Here is a 21,146-nt window from a genome sequence, read left to right as displayed (position 1 = left end):
AGTCTTTCTCTATTACTAAAAATGCTTTTACATTATCAATATTTCAAAGTGTTTGAGTAGGTGAATGTACTGTAGTTTAGCCAATCCCATATTGTTGAAACATTTAGGTTGTTTCCAACTTTTTATTTTAAATAGTGTAGTAAAACACATTCTTGTTAATAAATCTATGTAGACTTAGAAGGTTAATTCTTGAGGATACATTTTCCAAAGAGGGTTTGCTTCATCAGGTCTGTACAAAATTCAAGATTTTCACACTTGTTAGCAAATCGCCTTTTCTGAAAGGTGTAGCCCTTTATATCCCCAGTAGTCAACTTTAAATGTCCATTTCCCTGTCCTAGCCAATGCTTGACATTATTGTATTATAACTATTAAATATTAATTTTCTAGTAGTTAATATAGATTCAAAGTACAGTGGAAAATCTGCTTATTAAAAACCCTACCCATTAAGTGTCACTGTTCACACTGTCACACAAGCTTCTCTCTTCAAATCAACTTAGGAATCTGTCACTGAAGAGCCCATCACAGTGAGACAAAATAGCAGGATATATAAATGCTTACAGTTTGGAGACTTGGACACGTAACCGGAGATTGATCTAATTCCAAATACCTTCCAGAACCTTCTAGAGCACTTCCTTGAAGCTTAGTTTGATCTTTCAGGAGAATTCTTTCTGCTAATCTTGCTGTACAGTGTTTATAATATTGCTTTCTTCATTTATCCAGATCCCAAGTGGTGGACTCACGGAAATCTGTAGAAAGCCCCTGTCTCCTGGGTGCATTTCATCTGTGTCAGATTGGCTCATTTCCATCGGTCTGCCCATGTACACCAGCACTCTCTCTGCAGCAGGGGTCAGCACACTGAGCCAAGTGCCTTCTCTGTCCCACACTTGCCTTCAGGAGGCCGGCATCACAGAGGAGAGACACATAAGAAAGCTCGTGTCAGCAGCCAGACTCTTCAAACTGCCGCCAGGCCCCGAGGCCATGTAGCCAGGCCTGTAGAGGACCTCCCTGGACAAAGAGCCACCCTTTCACTGTGCTCATGATGCTGATGCAATTCCTCTAACTCTGGACATGCAGACCAGATCCAGAAGAAAGGCCCAGCCTGTGGCCGAACAGTGCACAAAACCTTGGCACAGGACTAGGACTCACTCCTCCAGAAAAGCCAGCTCCCTCAAGGAAACTGGTGCAATTCTCTTTGACCCCCAAAGAAAAGACAAGCACTTGTTTTTATTTTCAGAACACAAAAGAACCAAGATGCCAACTGACTACGAATGCTGTGCCTCCAGTCTGTCTTTGTGCACTGGCAGTGAGCCCGGGGGAAGAGGGCAGGGAAGACTTGCATTTCTGATAGTGCCCTTGCCCTTCTGTCTGTCACCCTGCAAGATGCCCCAGGGCCAGACAGGCTTAGCTAGGCCAAAGTCACAGACTCGGGAGTTATTGTACACTATTGACCATGCTCATTTGTTCAGAAGTTAGAACATCGGGCTGCACCAGGAAAAAAAAAAAAAATCCTATTCTCCTTTAGATAAACAAGAGATGTTTAATAATTGCTTTCTTGCAATCAGCTTTTATTTGCCTTAATATAAGCTTTTAAGCAGTTATCTAACTAGTGTCCACAACCCTGTAACCATAGTTTCACATCTTCAGCTTAGACTGCCATCTAATATATCTGGGATGTTTTCAGCAAAAATGGGCTTTTCTAATTGTCTCATTCTAACATGGCTTGTTTTGTAGGGGTGTTTATCAGGCACGCATTTCAGTTTTTAAACTAACTACAAATCCAGTAAAAAGCTGTGTGAAATTCAAGAAGATACTCTGTGTGTGTGTGTGTGTGTGTGTGTGTTGCAACTGCCTTTCATTTTAATCAGTTTAGTATCACTACCATGTTGGTCGCTGTGCTGCAGTATTGACTTGGAATTCTGACCGCGTCCATTCCAAAATTCAGTCGTCAGCTAATGGATCACCTTTGCAGAAAGTCATTGTGATGGTGGAATATTTCAGAAAGATGTTTTTAAAAAGGGAAGTAGCTTATGTTTTTAAAGTTTTTTCAGTTTTATAATTAAGATACTCTTATCCTTCTTTTCTTAGTTAGATATTCTTTCAGTTGCAACAAAGGTTCACTATGGAGCCAGACAAACTACATTAGCCATGTATTACGTATTTGCTTATTTTCAATTGTTTTCCATCTGATTTCAGCACATTCTTTCCTCTTTTAATCTAGTGGCTGATTTTTTAGCAAACAGCGAGTTTAGACAACTAAGCTATTAAGGTTTCATTGTTGACAAAATGATTTTCCCATACGTTCTTATCATGAGCACTATTTTAAGCATCCAATGTGATCATTTATCATAGAAACACTTTGAACACCAGGCTTTGATCAAAAGTTCTGTGATATTTCCTCTACTAATTAAAACAAATGATTTCCCTTGGGGGAGAAAAGTGACTTCATTCATTACAAAGCTGTCTTTAGCATGTGCTTTATACATCTGAATCTGAATCTGAAAAGGACATTTTCAGGTGATGTGTTTTTTTCATGCTTAGGTATACATTTTTAAAAATAAGGTATGTTTCTTCGATGCCATGTGAAGAAGTTGCAGAAATGAAGAATTAGAAAGGTAAAGTTGCCAAGTCTTTATAGAACTCTTATAAGCAGCTCATTTTTGCCCTCTGGGGTTGTGGCACAGCCATTGGGAATGTAGTGAGGCCACGGGGCTCTCCTAATGCTGTGGCACTCAAGCGTGTCTCGTGTGCTGGGGTGGAGATGGGCACAGAAAAACCCTTCTCTTCCTGCTTTCGAAATACCTCGCCTTGACATTCTGACAGATCCTGCTTATCATTTAAGATGAGCAAAAAGGCCACGCAGGTCATGTAAGAGGTAACAAAGGAGAAGAAATCTCATGTGAATTTCCAAGTTTTAGTTCATTCTCAGTATGTTTTTCATTTAAGTAAAAGTAGCACCAGAAAAGGTAACTTTCTGAATTGGTGTTTTTGAGAATGCCAAACCGTATTTTTATTACTCTCCTTTGGAAATCATTGCCTTCGCATAGAAAATCAAATTCAGGGACCACAAATAATTTTCAGCGGGACCGTCTGTCTAATCAAAGGGGTCTGAGTTGTTTTTAGTTTTCTGTGTTGTTTTTGACATTAAAAAAAAAATCTTTACTGTTTGTTTGGTCTTCTTTTGCTTTAAACTTTTAATTTGGTCTGAGAAAAGCCTGAATGTGTGTGTGTGACATTTGACTGAAGTGGTTTGGGGCCGCCTGTGGACATTTGTAGACAGGTGGAAGGCTTCAGCGATGTCCCATTTTGACCAGTTGCATTTGGTACAGAATTTTGAATAAGGGTGAAAATTGTTGTCTTTGGAAAGCACAAAAGAAACCTGGAAAGGCAGTTCGGCTCAGGTAGCTACAAATAACACTGTGTGTAATTTTTACTTCAAAGCTGTTAATGCAGCCAGCTCCTACTGCTATTTACATTCCCAGATAACCAAGAAGCAGATATCTTTTCATGGTCTTGCCTTAGTCAAAGGCCCTTTTCTCTGTCCTAATCCTGGCTGTGGGTGAAATTGGAAATTACTAGTCTATTGGAAATCAGTTCCTGACATAGCAAGGTTTGTTTTCATAGCTGCAGCAAAAGAGGTCAGTTAGCCAAGTCACTGCTGCATGTTTGTACTGTATTATTTTCAGAAAAAAATATAATAGTCTGAGTCCAAGTTATTTTGATTTTAAATTGAGAGAGAAAACAAACTGTCAAGCAAGTTATATAACAACTAACAACATTGCACTTTCTGTATATGAAATCAATATTTAAATAACTTATTTTTCTCCATTGCTGTTCTTAAACATTGTAAGTAGCTGTAATATACCAGTACCAATATGTTCTTGCAATTGCTTCAGCCCAAGAAAGCTGTGTATTGTTTTAAAAATTGTAAAAATTATTGTGATGATTCATTTAGCAAAAAGAAAGGTTGACAGAAGGGTTTTCCTATGTATCAAAACTTGTCTATAATTATGTCATCTATGTACCTAGAAAAAAAAAGTAAAATAAATTTCTTCAGTTGAATATGCCTCTTTTGTTGTTCCTTGGGTATTTCATAGATGATTGGAGTAGAAATGAAAGGGAATTGTAAAGTGTGGTTAAAGAATGAAATATATTCTGAAAAGAGTAGCTGTATATGATTATTTCTGCCATATCACCAAAACTCACTATCTGACATGCAGGCAGATTCTCTTTGTCAGTTTATTGCACTTTTTTCTTTTTTGTCCAGAAAGGGGATCGCAACCCTCCACATGGTGCGAACCGCACCACGCTCAGCCAGTGAGCGCACCCGCCATCCCCATATAGGATCTGAACCCGCGGCCTCGGCGCTACCAGCACCACACTCTCCCGAGTGAGCCACCAGGCCGGCCCTATTGCACTTTTTAAAAGATGCGTAATCAAGTTATACATAATATAATAATTATACAATAATTATAGTCACAGCATTTTAGATCACATTGTATAATAATAACAATTATACCCATTATATAATAATTATAATAATGTATAATAAAATTATAATTATATAATAATTATACACATTACATAATAATAATAATCACAACATTTTAGACCAGAAAGAGATTTTTAGAAGTCATCTCTAGCCTAAGCTTATCATTTTCAAATGAAGAATCAAGCACTTAGGTGGCTGACTTGGCCAGCATTACACAGTTAAGTGGTAACAGAACCCACATCTTCCATTGAGAGAGAAAAAAATCTAGGTCTGGATATTCTAGGAATTAATCAATTTGACAAATTGCTTTTTGATGTTGATGTACCAGAACTGATACAAAGACATGTTTTTATTGGGGTAGCAGAGTGTTTGTAATAAAATATTTTTGAGTAGGTAATCTATATGCACTTGAGACAAAACAAAAAAAAATTACCTTCTCCTTTCTCCCCAGCCACCTCATTCACTGCAGGCAACTGTTGTAACCAGCATTGGCCTGTCTTCAGAAATACTCTATGTATTCACAAATATAATTGCATATGTATATTTCACAGAAAATGCATATGTATATTACACAGAAATATAATTGCATATGTATATTTCCACACAGAAATGATAGCATATTTGTCACACCTCACCCTGCTTTTAAACTAATTTATCTTGGAAATCTTTCCATGTCAACACCCCTCTATTCTCTTAAAGGCACCATAGTATTCTGTTATGCAGGTCATTTAACTAATCGGTACTCTATGAAAGTATAGCCTTTTGCTATTATAAAAAAAAAGCTGTTAGGAATATCTTTATACCTCTCACTTTGCAAGTGGAATCACTGTGTTAGTTATGCATATTTTAAATTTTGATAGAATGTTTAAAACCCACCGGTGGATTTCATTAAAGAAAACTGCTATGATAGGAAGCACTGTCTTGCTTCCCACTCCTCCAATCCGTTTTGCAAATGGAGATATTTCATGTATTCCTAGGTGGAAGTTCATCTGAGCAGCTGCATTATTTTAAAGAACTAACCATACACCTCAAATCTTATTTATCCCAGGCTGATTCCTAGGATTCAATAGTTCATTTAAAGAAGATACTTTTTTCTTATGATTCCTAGGAAACTTTGACCGGATTCTTGGTGTTTGTTCTAACCTCTCTTCACATACGTGGATACCCATGTTGCATTCACTTAAAAGTTATAAAGACCATATACATATGATTAGGGAAAGGAGGAAAAGAGAAGCAGGTTGTCATACTTTGACTACCCAACTCATTATGGAGCCCTTCGAATCATGACTTTATTCTTGGCCAAGAACACCCTCTCAGAGCAAATTATGCACACAGCATTTCCCAGGACTTTGAGCATGTGTGTGTGTGAGTGTGTGTGTGTGTGTGTGTGTGTGTGTGATCATTTCAATTCCTCATTCAGTGCCCGTCCAGCAGTACCTCAGAGAAAAACACTCTGGAAAGGGAATTTAGCTGTCACCTCCTATACCCTTTAATAAAACCCAAAGATCCCTTTTTTTTTTTTTAAAGATGACCGGTAAGGGGATCTTAACCCTTGACTTGGTGTTGTCAGCACCACGCTCACCCAAGTGAGCCACGGGCTGGCCCTCACCCAAAGATCCTAATCAAGCTGGGGTTGAGCTTGAAGGGACCCTGTGGTACTCGTGTGGGAGCCACAGCAGTTGAGACTAATCTGATGGGAATTTACCACTATCTCCATTCATCCTCGATGGACTTTCCCCAAAACGTGGGTAATGATGTTTACAGCCATAAGAGAGACCTGTACAAAGGGCTGTGGGAGCCAGAGGGAAAATTGACTCAGTCTGGGGAGAGAAAAGGCCACAAGAGGTAGTTTCATGGATTTGCACTGTGTGCCATGTGCTAAGAGCATTAGACTGTTAAAGACACAAAGTCTTGCAAAGTACAAGAAAATAATGGAGAAATCTCATCTGCGCCCCCAAACTCCTGGTTCACCTGCCCTTTACCCTGCGTGAGTCCTTTCCCACAGTTAGTGGGGAAAGTGGAAACCATCCACTGGGCCTCCTCTGTGATCTTTCAGCCACTTGCAAACTCCCCAGGATCCTTCCTCGTCTAGTCCTTCCTCCTTGCTCCTGCCACAGCAAAAGAGGTGTCCCTCCTAATCATTCTACTTGTGCTCAGAATCCTGTTGTGGGACCGCCCCCCCAGGCCATCTATTTTTTCACTCCTCTGCAGCTTCCCCTTGAACATGTTTGCAGAAGGTCATTGCTGTGATTTTCAGGTCAGCTCACAGCCCCCTTTTTTCGATAATCATACTGTGCATTTCCTTTGGGTGATCCTGGCACAACCTTCAGTCTGGTGTTCTCATCCCCTTCCAAGCAGTAAGCACAACTCAAGCCAGCCCACCCAGGCCCTCTTCTCTGGGAATTAGGCGCTTGAGCTAAAAGACAGGCATTTAAGGGGGTTGGAAGTGTATGATGTTGATAGTGTTGCCGGTGGAGTCTGTGAAGCCTGGCAGTTGAGGCGCCCTATGCCTTCCTTCCTTTCCGACACTGTCCAGCCTTTCCTTGGACTGATTCCTTAAGTGAATGGCCGTCAAACATTTTTGCTCATGTACCTCTAAAATAATATCCAAAACTAAAGACTCCCTTACACATTTTGAAGTTGCCCTCCTAAAGTTTTTAATCAAAAGCTTAAATAGTTGCAAGACAGTAATATTTCCAGCTGACTGTATATATCTGCATTTTAAAACCAAACTGCAACATTACTTTTAAAAATATATCCAGTAAAAAATTAATACAATCACCCTTTGATACTTACCATTGCCCATTTAAAGCACATGAGAACAAGCAATTTAAAATTTTTACTCTGCTCCCTTTTCTCCGTGGGATCCTATATCCATTCTACTCCCTAATGCACGGGCAGGATGATCAGGCAGATCAATTTTAGGACTATATTGATCTAGAACTAGATTCCTTTATTAAAGCTATCCGAGGCAGTGTACACTTTGGGAAGAATTCTAGACTGAAGGCCTCTGTGGCAGGCTACATGGGCTTTTTCCAAAACATTCCTTTTCTTGCTCATGAGCCAGAGTTGTTTGTTAGTTTTGCCTGTGAAGAAAGATCTGTCAACTAGAACAGTGTTAACCACTTTTTCCTTTAAAAATGTCTCTCTCAACTGCACATTTCTCTCGTCTCGATTATCCTTGCCCTATCTCTTGCTTTTCACCCAGATATCTTGAAAGATTTCCCTGCCCATTATCTCTTCCTCCTTATCCTCCCTCTATTTCCCAGTCCACTGTTCCCTGGACATGACCAGGGCCACCAAAGGAAGCAACATGTGGCTGCTAATGCAGGTGCCTTCCTCCCTGCCTGCCACCACCTCGTCCCCTCTGCAGCATTGGACGGTGCCACCCGTTCCTACCCAGCTCCTCTTGCCAAGTTCCCACCTCACCCCACCCTGACCCTCGCCCGTCATGAGAGCTGTGGTGCCTCAGGGTCCTTGGCAGCCTCTTTTTCCTCTACCACCCTTAGAATGTTCAAGAACCTCAGAATCCATCCCAGGGCCTCTTCCTGCCCTTGGAGATCTCCGCACTTTGGTTTCCTTTTCATCTCAAAGAGTCAGCTTAGAGTAAAAGAAGAAATCCCAGACATCTATCACTTAAGAGGAAATGTAATGCTTTTAACTAAGAGGATGTTTTTGATAACAGGAACAAATCACATGTTAAGATACTGTCCCAGCTATTTGCTTGTTAGACTATCCATGCACCATCTCCATCATCATCAGATTTTGTCATTGCTGCAAAGTCATCGTGCTAGCTTTAGTATCTGGGCTCTGGAATAAAGACAAAGAAGAAAAATTGTAGGCTATATTCTTGGGACCACCTTCTATTTTTAGGGAGTCAGTTCTATATTTTCTATAGAACAGGAAGGCTGCCACTCAGAATGTCCTCTCGTCTCTTATTGGTCAGTCCAACATGTGACACAATTTGTCCTCCAATGGGTAGAAAGCAGGGAAAGGTTGCTATAATCAACTATTTACTGGGCAAAGCACTATATTGAGTTCTTGAGGCAATTTACACACTTTATTCATTCAATAAGTGCTCATTTACTATTGTCCTTGTTTCACAGAGTGTAGACTCCACGGGAACAGAGACTTTATTCCTGTGTTCCCAGCACCTGGAACAGTGCCTGACACATGGAGGTGCTGAAAAAATACTTATTAAATAACAAGACTCAGAGAAGTTAACACACCTTTCCAGGCTAACACAGCCAGTAAGTAACAGGACTGAGATTTGAACACAAACCTGTCTGACTCTAAAACCCACGCTCTTGACAGTACGATACTTGCCTCCAGCAACAACCTTCCCCTGCATCTCCTGCACTCTGCACATTCAGTTCGCTTCACAAATAGATGTCTTAAACTTAGCATGTCCCAAACAGAATGTCTATCCTCCCATGCAGACCTCTGCTCACCCACCTCAGTCCCCCATCCCAATTAAGGGCAACTTTTTGTCACTCAGTTCAGAACCCTTAGTCATCCTTGATTTCTTTTTTCTTTCACACTCCACTTGAATATGTCAGGAAATCCTGCAGTCTCTACTTCAAAGTCTCTCCAGAATCTGACCACACGTCTCGCCACCTCTACTGGTCCTTCATTGGTCAATCCAAGAATGTGATTGGATTTGTCCACCAGTTGGTAGAAAGCAGGGAGAAGGTCCAAACCACTGCCACATCCCTTGCCTGACTTGTCCCCATGTCCTCCTGCTGCCCCTGTCCCCATCCAGCCCTCCCCCTTGCTGTCTAGCTCGTGCAGTAGCTTGAGTGATCCTGTTCTGGACTGAGCATTTGTGTCCCCCCCAAAATTCATATATCGAAGCCCCAATGTGATAGTATTAGAAGGGGGGGACTTTGGGAGGTAATTAGGTTTGGATGAAGTCCTGAAGCTGGGGCCCTCATGATGGGATTAGTGTCCTCATAAGAAGAGAAAGAGATGCCAGAGCTCTCTCTGCTTCACCATGTGAGCACACAGCAAGAAGGTGGCCATGTACAAGCCGGGAAGAGGATGCTCGCCAGGAGGAGGATGCTTGCCAGAAACAAAGTCCACTGGCACCTTGATCTTAGACTTTCCAGCCTCCAGAACAATGAGAAAATTAATTTCTGTTGTTTAAGTCACCCAGTCTATGGTATTTTGTTATGTATGGCAGCCTAAGCAGACTAATACAGACTCTGTAAAAACATAAGGCAGATCATGCCACTCCTCTGCTCACGTCTCTCCAGTTCCCCCTGCCTTCCCCTCACCCTCCGCCACTGCCATTTCTTTCAGAGTCAAGGATAAATCCTATGCGATAGCCTGCAAGGTGCCACGCACTTGTCTCCTGTTACCTCCTGGCCTCACCTCTCATCACTAGCCCTTTCCTTCATGCTAATCCGGGCCACAGAGGCTTTCTTATTGGCCCTCAGACCTATTGCACGGGCTCTCACCTCAACCTTTGGAGGTTTTCCTGTACCTGGAATGCACTTCTCCAGAAAGCCCCCGGGGCTAACTCACCCATGTCCTTCTCCTACAGGTCTTTGCTCCAAGGTCACCTTCTCGGAGGACTTGCCTGACTTCGTCATCTACACCTGCCCTTCCCTCAGCCTTCACCTCGGACACCACTGTTAGCTCCTGTATCTGCGCCATTTTCCCCATAGCATTCATTTACCACCTTCCAACACATCATATCATTAATTTCTTCATGTTTATTGCTTCGTATCGATCTCTCCTGCTACAATTTAAGATCCAGGAAGGCACGGGTTTGCTGCCCGATGAACCTGAGTCCTCTTTACTCGACACATAGGATTTGTCCAGTGAATGACTCTCCCTGAATCACAAGCCCTGAATCCCAGATGTGAAAGCTGGAGAGGATCTATTTTAACCCTCTCGTTTTGTAGGTAAGGAGACAGAGACACAAAGATGTGACAGGAGCGGCCGAGGTCATACACGGAAGGCTAGCGGCAGCGTAAATAGATAAAGGCAGCTCCTGCTGCCCATCAGAGGCTTATCGGGAGCATGTGAGCATCCCTAGCTTAGAAACAAATCAGAGCCAAGCAGAGGATCCCAGAGCTGCTTCCAGCAAACATGCTCTTGCAGAGGGAGCAGTTACTGCAGCGTGCGGCCACCAGAGGGCACTGGTCTGCCAGACTGAAGGCCGAACCTGACCGCGGGGAGGCGGAGCGGGGACGGGGAGGACCGTCCCGGGAGGATCGAGTCCACGCCGCGGCGGCGGGAGGGAGAGCGGGACCTCCACGACTCTCCCAGTGACCCGCGAGACTTCGAGCCCTGTAACCAAGACACCTACTAAAACGCCCCAGAATGATGATGGTGAGCGATAGCATTTACAGTCTGTTTTAATAAACGTGGTGGAATTCTTGGCTCCCTCCGTCATTAATCCTTTAATGACCTGAGCTGGGCGGCGCGACTCCGTTTCCTGCACGTGCTGGGGCGTGTCTGTGTGTCTGTGTACGCAGGAGCAGGTTAGGGAAAGGCAGCGTTTAGGTGACTCAAGTCCTAAACTTTAGATGTCAATCAGTGAGATGGAATACCAGGCCCATTTTTTCGTATGAATGGCATTTTATTGCTCATGACCCAGAGTAGCCCAACATTATAGTAAAAGCAGTCACCGTTCAATCCAGATGTGCACTGAACTTTATATACCTAGGAGCATTTCACTTTCACAACGCGCCTATGACACTGTGATCCCATTTTATAGCTGAGGGAACTGCAGTCGCACAGAGGTCTAGGTAGAAAAGATGAGATTTGACCTTGAGTCATTTCATTCTAATGCCCTTTGGCTTAACGACTACTGAATAATTTCCTGGTTCTCAGCCTGAGCTGCATATTAAATTTTCCTAGTGCCTCAGTCAGGGTTCGATTAGAGCAGCAGAACCAGTGGGAGATACATGAGTACATTTAGAGATTTATTGCAAGGAATTGACATATGCAATTGTGGGGGCTGGCGAGACAATTCCGAAATCCACAGGGCAGGCCATCAGGAAGGGCAGACTGGAACTCCTGGGATACCAGAAGAAGCTGCTGTCCACTGTGGAATTTCTTTCTCATCAGGAAAGCCTGAGCTTTGCTTTTAAGGCCTTTCTAAGGATTGAATTAGGCTAGCAGACTATTTAGGAAAATCTCCCTTATTTAAAGTCAGCTGATTATGGACTTTAATCACATTTATACAATAGCTTCACGGCAGTGCCTAAATTAGTGTTTGATTGAATAACTGGGGACAGTAGCCAAGGTGACACACCAAAAACACCATTACCCCAGGGAAGATTTTGAACAGGAGGCTGCCTGGGCCTCACCCCAGACCAATTGAATGTGAACCTCAAGAGGTGGAGCCTTGAGGTTTTTCTTCAAGCTCCCCAGGTTATTCTGATACATTGTGATGTTTAAGAACTATGAGTGTACTCAGCAAGGGAGTCCTCAGACCTTGGAATTTGAATTGAGTCCTCAGCCGGTGGTTTACTGGGCTAGGATGGTATAGAGAAAGCATCGCCCCCTCCTGGAGACAGCAAGCTCTGGCTCTGCGCTTGCTCTGTGATGCAAGTGGGGGCCTCCGCGCTTGCTCTGTGATGCCAGTGGGGGCCTCCGCGCTTGCTCTGTGATGCCAGTGGGGGCCTCCATCCTGTCTCATTATCACCATCTGAGCAAGGAGAATGGGGGGGAAAAGGCCTCACTGCCTCACTTACCTCCATCCAGCAGCCACCCCCCTGCTATCTGGTTACTGAATCTCTGTTGCATCTGGCCTCATTATTCCCAGTCCCAGGACAAATCATGATTAGCCCTAACCAGTCCTGGCAGTGTCAATCCCCCTCTTTGGGAAACCCCTTTATCAGCTTTCCTTGCAACCAGCAGCAGGCACTGGATCCAATGCTAGCCAGTGAGGCATAGGAGAAGTCGGCTACAGTCTCTGGGGTGATATTTCCTTAACTCATAGAAAGACACTACTGCGACCTCACCAGCAGCCATGAGAAGTTAAGGGCATGGTGGCAGCCAGGTGGGACTGTGAGCTGAAGGCCACAAGCCCACCCACAGAGGAGGATGATCAGAAACTGGATAGAGCTCAGCTCCTTGATGCCACGGTGGAGCCAGGGCACCATTTTCCACCTGCGATGATAAAATACCTGCTGAGAACACCTGCCTGATGAGCAGTAGTCAGACAGGGGAAGGGAGAGGATGGTTCTGCAGCTGTTGTTACAGACATTTGGAAAGTGTGGGACTAAGAGTAGGATTCTGGTGATGGAAGATTCTCCACTCAATGATCTAGCTGAACATGAACACCATCTGGCTCTAGCACCTCCACATGTAGAAAACCACCTACTGAGCACAGGCTCCTTCAGGAAGTAACGGTTAATCCTGAAGGGAGCATTCAAGGGACAATACAGCCAATCTCTATCCCAGGCAGATGCGCCTTGTCTCCTCAATGTCACCAGAATATTCCATGGTGATTCCTATGTTCATCTTGGCTTGAATTTCTTTCCCAGCTTGGAATCCTCTTCCCATCCTTCTTTCTCTGCCTGTCTGGGAGGTTAGGGGACTTTCTTTCTCAGGTGGCAACTTGATCCCTATTCAAATTTGCCTCCAGTCCTCCAAGTGACCACTTTGCAAAACAGGATAGAAGGAGACTGAGTTGTTCTGGCCACAAATGTCCCAGGGTAACTAGTGACTACTTGCCTTAGAAGGGAATCACGGGCCGGCCCGGTGGTGCACTGCTACAGTGCGCCGCTCGGGAGTGCGGCGGCGCTCCCGCCGAGGGTTCGGATCCTACATACAGACCGGTTCCCGCTCACTGGCTGAGCGAGACGCAGGAGCAACACCGAGGGTTGCGATCCCGTTGCCAGTCACGGAAAAAGACAAAAAAAAAAAAAAAAAAAAAAAAAAAAAAAAAGAAGGGAATCACCACGAGGCGCCACTGAAATTACTGCATGGAGGAGAATGGCAGACCCACTAGACAGGGGACTGGCTGACCCTTTTTATTTGGCAGCTTCTTAAAGTCCTGTTAGCCAGGCTGGTAAAAGCACAGACTGCAGACTCTGAAGCGGCTCAAGCTCCCCCCACGGTAAGAGCTCTGGTCAGAATAAAATGAAGCCGTGTGGGAGAAGTCAGGGACTCTCACAGGCCCTGGCCTCTTCTTCTGGCTCTTCTTCTTTCTGCTGTGGTGTCGATGCACCTGTCTCATGCTGCTGTCATGAAGGGCAGACCTGGGGAAGTGTCCCCTTGTCAGGATAAGGCTCCTCCCTGAAGGCCAGGTGGCGATGGGACGGGCCCAGGAAAGCTGCCGAGAGCAGGCCAAAGGCTGACCTCTCTCTCCTCCCAACAGGTGGTAGGAGAGGCCTGGGGAAGTCCACATGAGGCCATCATGGCACATCAGAAAATGGGACCACACTGCCCCCTGTCCTCTCGAGTAGCTCTTCTGAGATTAGTTTCAATCTTTCCCCAGTGGCTAATGCCAATTCTCACTTGGTTCTAATAATCCTCCCCTTGGCTCCTATCTCATGAGCCAAGTTGAAAATCTGTTTCAAGGGATTGTTTCTGGAGCAGTGGGTAATGGTAGGTTTGGAGGAAAGGAGAGTAAAGGGGGAGTCCTTAGAAGTTCCCCTGGATCTAGAACCTGAGATTTTGATGAAAGAAAGTCACCTTTTCTCCTGGTTTGGGATCATCGCCTCAGAACTGTTTACTGCTTCCAAATAGGCTCCAGTGTCTATCAGGGGCCTCCTTGGGACAGATTAAGGCTCCACAGCAGACAGCTGCAGCTCCTGCAGATTCAGTGCTGTCTCTCTGGACACAGTGTGTGTGCAGTTCTTCCATCTTCCTAAGGGAGGTTCCCAAAAGTTTTCCAGGGCCCCTTTCAGCTGTGGTCTAAATTCAGGGCCTTGGCACCACCCCAGGGAGGAGACTCATTTACTTTGGCACCTGGGTACTTCCTACTCAGCCCCAGGCTCTGAATGTATGGAGTCCGGCTTTGCTGGGAGGCACACATCGTAATTCTCTGCTCTGTCAAGACAGATGGAGACTGTGGCTACCCGAGCTCTCAGGGACCTCCCATTCTAGCTCCCCAGAGTTGCTCCCCTGCTGGCTTTGAGGTTTAAGGGAGTTACCCACAAAAGAAGGTTTAATGAGGGGTTCATGCTGGTTGGATCGTGGAGGATGTTACAAATACTCAAATTTTCCTTGCAGATATTTTTTTCCCATCCAAAATTAGAGAAAATGTATAGTGTCCATTCTGGGAATCTACTCAAACGGTTCATGAAGAATAATTTTCACCAATCAAGAAATCAAATTTTTTCTTTAGGCACAGTCAGGTGAAGCCAAATATATATGCCTGAGGTAGGAATGCTGGTTTTGCTCATAGCACTCTGTAAAAATGTACCAAATGGACAATTAATTTGCTCTCTTATTTTTGGCAGGGGAAGGAAAGGTGGACTTGCCAGTCCCATTACTTTACCACGGCCATGCCCAGAAATGTGTTAATTACTTGGGTGTCGTGAAGGTGACCCATTGTGCTGGTGTCCAGGTTATCGGCTCGAGCTTCTCTCTGCCACTTTCTCCAGCCAGCGAAACACTGGATCTTCATTGAAGAGGACACTTAAGAGGCTGTCCTTGCGTCATAGCCCCGCGGTCTCCCTCTGCCAGATCTCCTGGGGGCAGAACGCTCACCACGTCAGAGTGGCCTTGCTTCTCGCATTTGCTAAACCACCACTTCCCCCATCCATTGCCAGATGCTCCTGTGCTCATTTCTCTCATTGGCAGGGCAACCAGAATTAGTCTTCAGATTTAGTTGCTTTCTGGGGTTTTATAACCTGTTTTATCCTTGTTTTTGACTTCTCAGTGTTGTTATTGACTTTGGCAGGGAGTAGGACTGAGCAGAAATGTGTCTCCAAAGTGGGAGGTGGGAAAACCTAGAGCTTTCTCAAGGGGTGATGACAAGTAATTGAGTCCCACTCTTTCCCCTTGACTTAATATTTGTTGCTTATGCTTCTGTACACAGGGTAAAATCCCTAAAAAGAAAAGCAACCTAAAGGTTAGAGGGTTTCATTGTAATAGTGTGAGTAAAGCATTTGCATTTTTGTTTTTTAAGTGGAGCTCTTTTTAATGAGATGAGCAGGTCCTCCTGCCTCCCTGCTCCGTGGCCCTGGGTAACCTCCAGAGCCTGCAGCATTATCACATTATGCTGTTATAATTTGCCTACTTACCTGTTCCCTCTCTAGACTGAGCTCCCAGAGAGCAGGCACTTGACCCACCTCATCACTGTTTCCCTGACATCCAGCACGTGCCTGACCCATGCCAGGGCTCAACAGATATTTGCTGGATGAACAGTGCACTCCAGTGAATATGCCAGCACCTTTTTGCTTTGGCTTTTTCTTTTTCAGAAGGCTGACCCGGGGAAGAGTAGGATTGGGCAAAAAACAAATGTGCAGCTTCTGGGCTTGGGTCTGTGCCCCAGCTTGTGCTTGCCTGCCTTGGCCTCTCAGCCCTATCTTCTGTTTATGGCTTCTGGGACATTGGTTTACAAGCTGTGTAACACAATCCGGGAAGTCAAGGCTTGTCTTTATCCTCACCAGCCAAGTGGTCAGTGGGTCAGTGGTCCCATCCAGCACCAGCCGTGCAAACACACAAGTGTTTCTTCTTCGCCTGCCTCTCTTGGCCAAGGCTTGGGCAGAACCACATGACCCTTCCACCAAAAGTGGTGAAGTATTTCATTGTGTTTTCATGTGAGCAAGCATCGTGGTGCAGAAGCTTTCCTCTTCCTCACGTTTCAGACCACATGCATTCGGGTTTTGTGTGCCTCCCCGTGCAGGCGGCGGCAGTTATGGTGGGGGCTGGACAAGAGGAGTAGCAGAGGCCTTTCAGCGGGTCATCCAGAGATGCCTCAAGCTTCCAAATCAGCATTTTATGTGCATGTAAAGGGCCTATATAGAAATGACTGGCTCTTGTGTATGTGCATGTAAAGGGCTTATATAGAAATGACTGACTCTTGTGTTTAGGTGATTGGTTTCCCTGGTGTTAGCCTCAGAAATGCCTGCCTGGTATGTAGAGAGATAAAGGCCAACCCAGTGCTAATTGCTGGAATTGCCTTTTGCACAGGAGTTTTTAACTCAGGGCGTCCACAAACTTGCATATAAGAATTATGTCTTTTTTTTTCCTCCCCACTCATCTGTAACTGAAATTTAACATTTTCTTCAGTTATGAATGTAAGTAACAACTGCCAGTAATAGCACCGTCTGTGGTGTCACCAATACAAACCACAGGTGTTTTCAGATCACTTCAGAGTGGCTACAGATACCCACAATGTCTCATACACTCGTAGCTACTTAGAGATTACGTAGTTCGTGGACCCACTGCGAGATCTTGTTTTTTAGAGCATTAATAAAGAGGCACTTGTGTCACTCTGTGTATTAGGCAAAGTTCTCCAGAGAAACAAAAACAATAGGAATGTATATATATATATATGTATTGACTCATATGATGATGGAGGCTGAGAGGTCCTACAATCTGCCATCACCAAGCTAGAGATGCAGGAAAGCTCCTGTTACGGTTCTGTGAACCAGAGAGCCAATGGTGTAAGTCCCATCAAGGGCAGGAAAAGACTCATGTCCCAGCTCAAGCAGTCGGACAGAAAGAACAGATTCCCCTTCCTCCACCTTTATGTTCTATTTAATTTAAAATTAATTTAAAATTTCAATTTAAAATTACTTATTTAAAATTAATCACCACACCAAATCATGAACTTGTTTTTTAAAAATATTTTTATTACTGTATTTTGATGTAATTGGTTTCTTTGTAATTCTGCATACTTTGGATCATGCACTTTAAAACATTATTTTGAGAAGAGATACACGGTCTTCACCAGACAAAGGAGCTCATGGCACCAAAAGCTGCGAAGAGCCCCTGTAAGAATAACTCTGCCATGTGGCCACCCAGCTTCTGCATGGCGACTTCCTTGGTGGAAACAAATCCTTCTCAAAATAGCACTATGTATTTTTTATTCTTTAAATACATTCAAGGGAAGGAGGGGTGGGCCATCTACTAATTTATTGCCCCTCAGCTCTAAATTCACCTTTCATCGCTTATTCCACCCTGGAGCTGAGCCCCGTAAGCAATTTTCCTTTGCCCTGTCAGTAGAGAGCACTGGAGGGACCAATGCAGGAGGAAGGAGCTTCTCTTGCTAGTAGCCAGCACACTTCCTTCCTTTCTTATTGCTCCTCCTGTATCACTACCAGTCATCACCCCCGCCAAGCTTCAGTGTCACCCTTCAGTTCTTAGTGAGTTCCATATCGCCCTTTCCTGCCCAGCATCCACAGCCCACTGGCACCAGCAGGAGGCTTCAGGAAGTTTCCAGCAACAGCCTAACAGAGCTGGGGGCTGTTTCCTGCGGCTCAGCCCTGTAACCTGGACAAGTTCTGACCTGAGCCAATTCAACAAACTGATCTATCACCCATTGGGAAACAAGCGCACCTTCCCCAATGAGCTCTGATCTCCAGTTTTGGGCAGGAGGCCTTCTCTAGTTTGCTAGAGCTATCATAGCACAGTAGCACCAACTGGGTGGCTCAAACAACCGGAATTTATTGTCTTACCGTTCTGGAGGCTACACATTTAAGGTGAAGTTTGTTAAAGTTATGACTGGCAGCATTAGTTCCTTCTGAGGGCTGGAAGAGAGAATCTGTCTCATGCTTCTGGAGGTTTGATGGCAAACTTTGGCATTCCTTGGCTTGTAGAAACATCACTGTGATCTCTGCCTTCCTCTTCCCATGCTGTTCTTCCTGTACACACGTCAGCATCCAAATTTCCTCTTTTTATTTTTTATTTTTTTTTGTCTTTTTGTCTTTTTTCGTGACCGGCAACGGATCGCAACCCTCAGTGTCGCGCCCGTACCGGACCGGGACCGGCAACGGGATCGCAACCCTCGGTGTTGCCCCCGCTCCTCGCTCAGCCAGTGAGCCGCCGGTCTGCACGTGGGATCCGAACCCTCGGTGGGAGCGCCGCCGCGCTTCCCAAGCGGCGCACTGTAGCAGTGCGCCACCAGGCCGGCCATAAATTTCCTCTTTTTATATAGGACATCAGTCATATTGGATTAGGAGCCCACCTTACTCCTATATGACCTTATCCTTAATTAATTATGTCTGTAATGACCCCTTTTCTAAATATGGTCACCTTCTAAGTAGAACTTTGACATATACATTTTGGGGGACACGATTCTACCTATATGCTGTGGGTGGAATGTGTCCCCCAAAAGTTCATGTGTCAGAAACCTGATCCCCATTGTAACATTGTTAACAGGGTGGAAAACTGATTATGGTATTTGAAAGGTGGGGCCTTTAAGAGGTGATTGAATTGTGAGGATTATGCTCTCATGAATGGATTAATCCATTCATGGAGTAATCAATTACCATGAGTATGGACTGGTGGCTTTAAAAGGAGCGCATGAGCGAGATCTTGCTATTCTCACCATGTGATTGCCTGCGTCACCACGGGACCCACCCAGAGGTCCCTCACCAGATGTTCCCCCTGGACTGTAGTCTTCCCAGCCTCTGAAACTGTAAGAAACAAATTTCATTTCTTTATAAATTACCCAGTTTTAGGTTTTCTGTTATAAGCATCAGGAAACAGGCTAATGTACCATAACAACTCCCTTTTAAGTTTTCTCCTTCCTTCAGGACTCTCAGCCTCGGGATTTTCTTCAGAGATGTGTTTTACCCCTTTATAGCTACACCCTTGTTAGTAGATGATAACTCTCCGCGTGTGCTGTTTTCTTTCAATTTGTCTTGGGGTCTGTCTCAGGAGATGGTCATGAACTTTAGTGCCGCCCTTCACGCTGCTCCAGGGGATTGGGCCGTGGCTGTTTACAGTATGCTTTTCACAGATACCTCTTTATCCTGGTAGGCAGCCTAATGCTTCAGAGTCCGACCCGTGGCCAGGTGTCCCTCTCACAGGAAACATGTTTATACTGGCAGACACCTTGTGGCTCTCATCTGACCTGTGTTCAGTTTATTCCTACCAAGATAGCTACTCTCTAGGAGAGCCCTGACAGAAAACGAAGTTACCCTTGGGTGTGTTGGTCCGGTGAGACATAGAAAAGGCACCTTAGCAAAACACATGAAATAATAGAAGTAGTGTGTTACTTACAAATCCCAGAAAGAAGAGGGCAGCATGTCTCCTAGGGGCAACAGAAAGGAGGGAGACATCCGGGACACACACACTCAACTAGCGGGTGGGGGGCAAGAGGGAAAGAGAAATAGACCCATGGGCTAAAGCCTTGATTAGGGTCCAGGGCATTACCCGAGCAGACTTCTCATGGGGAGTTCTAATTGGTGGGTGTAGAGCCAGTAGGCAGAAGCTGCAGGGTCATGCTGTGACTCAGAGGTGGTCACTGAGGCACATCTGCACAGTCCAGGCAGCATGGAAGGGTCAGAGGGGTGAGTGCAGGAGGCTGTATCTAGCTGTCCCATGGGAAGGGGGTCACCAGGAGGCAGTGGTTTCAGGCAGATATCTGAATCTACCATGTTGAGGACCTGAGAGGAGGCAGAGAACCGGAGACGCTTTCAAGGGTGACTAAGCCCTGCTTCTGGTATGAGAAAGTTTAATTTACATTCTAAATGGATTTCAAGGCAACATAAAATTACCGGAATTCACTATACCATGTGAAACTTTTCCTCTCTCCTGACCAAACTCTAGCTCGTATGAGCGTAAAGGAACTCACATAAACAGGATTTACTGGGCACTTTACTTTCAATCTTTCCTCCATCTCATGAGGTGGATGTTACTGTCATCCCCATTTACAAAGAGGTTATGTGACTTTCCCAAGGTGGCAGTGCTGGGACTCAACTCAGTGTTTTTTTTTTGGGGGGGGGCGGTTTGTTTGTTTGATTCTGCTTTTGTCATGAATTCCAGAGGCTGGGTGGCTTCCACTGTACTCTGCTCCTTCCACACTAAAGGTTTCCAGCTGCTGATCTCTGCGCAGGATGCTGGTCCTGGCTTCCAGGCAGTGGAAATGCTGGCCTCATTCATTCATTTGCTCACTTATTCATTCACCAGATATCCACTGCATATATTTACTACCATATGCCAAGTTCTGTATGGTCAGGGACACAGAGATGTCTGAGGTCCTGCTCTCCAAGAGCTGACAGTGTAGGGTGGAGACTGACAAGGGAGAAACACGTGGGACAGCCTCCCTGAGAAGGTGACTCTTGAACTCTGAATTTTGGAGGACTAGGACGAGAACGAAGGAAGGACATTCTAGACAGGAAAAGAGCAGGAACAGAGCCATGAAGAGAACTGAGAGTGGCTTGTCAGGGAAACTATATTAAGAACGGCTGAAGGAAGTGAGAGTGATAAACCCACAAAACAGATCCTGTTTCTCAACACATAGGATTCCCATGTCCTTAAATTGCTTGTGGTCTGAAACCATATGTAGTTGCAATAGACTGGTTATGACCCCAGAATGTCAGCCAAGTGTGCACATGTGCAGACAAGGACCACTGCCTTAGGACAGCCAGTTGGCCAGGAGCAAGAGAGAGACCCCATCAGTTACAAGATGCAGCCCGACTTTGGAGTTCTTCAAGTGTGAAACAAATATATGTCTCAGGAAAGGTAAAGCAGAATATTCGTGAAACAGAAAATGGGAGTTTTAGGAAGCCCC

General features: G+C 44.8%; 1 protein-coding gene across 1 annotated transcript in view; it reads left to right on the top strand.

Moving 5' to 3' along the window:
- Nucleotides 1-4,064, top strand: part of SASH1 (SAM and SH3 domain containing 1) — a 69,991-nt gene extending 65,927 nt beyond the window's left edge. Inside the window, exon 17 of the mRNA XM_008572973.1 lies at nucleotides 721-4,064. Within this exon, the coding sequence (XP_008571195.1) occupies nucleotides 721-984 (264 nt within the window). The 3' untranslated portion in view covers nucleotides 985-4,064. The remainder of the gene's footprint in view (nucleotides 1-720) is intronic.
- Nucleotides 4,065-21,146: the final 17,082 nt, after the last annotated feature.

Source organism: Galeopterus variegatus, unplaced genomic scaffold, assembly GCF_000696425.1.
Source record: "Galeopterus variegatus unplaced genomic scaffold, G_variegatus-3.0.2 Scaffold857, whole genome shotgun sequence".
Lineage (NCBI taxonomy): Eukaryota > Metazoa > Chordata > Mammalia > Dermoptera > Cynocephalidae > Galeopterus > Galeopterus variegatus.
This window is presented reverse-complemented; position numbering and strand designations above follow the sequence as displayed.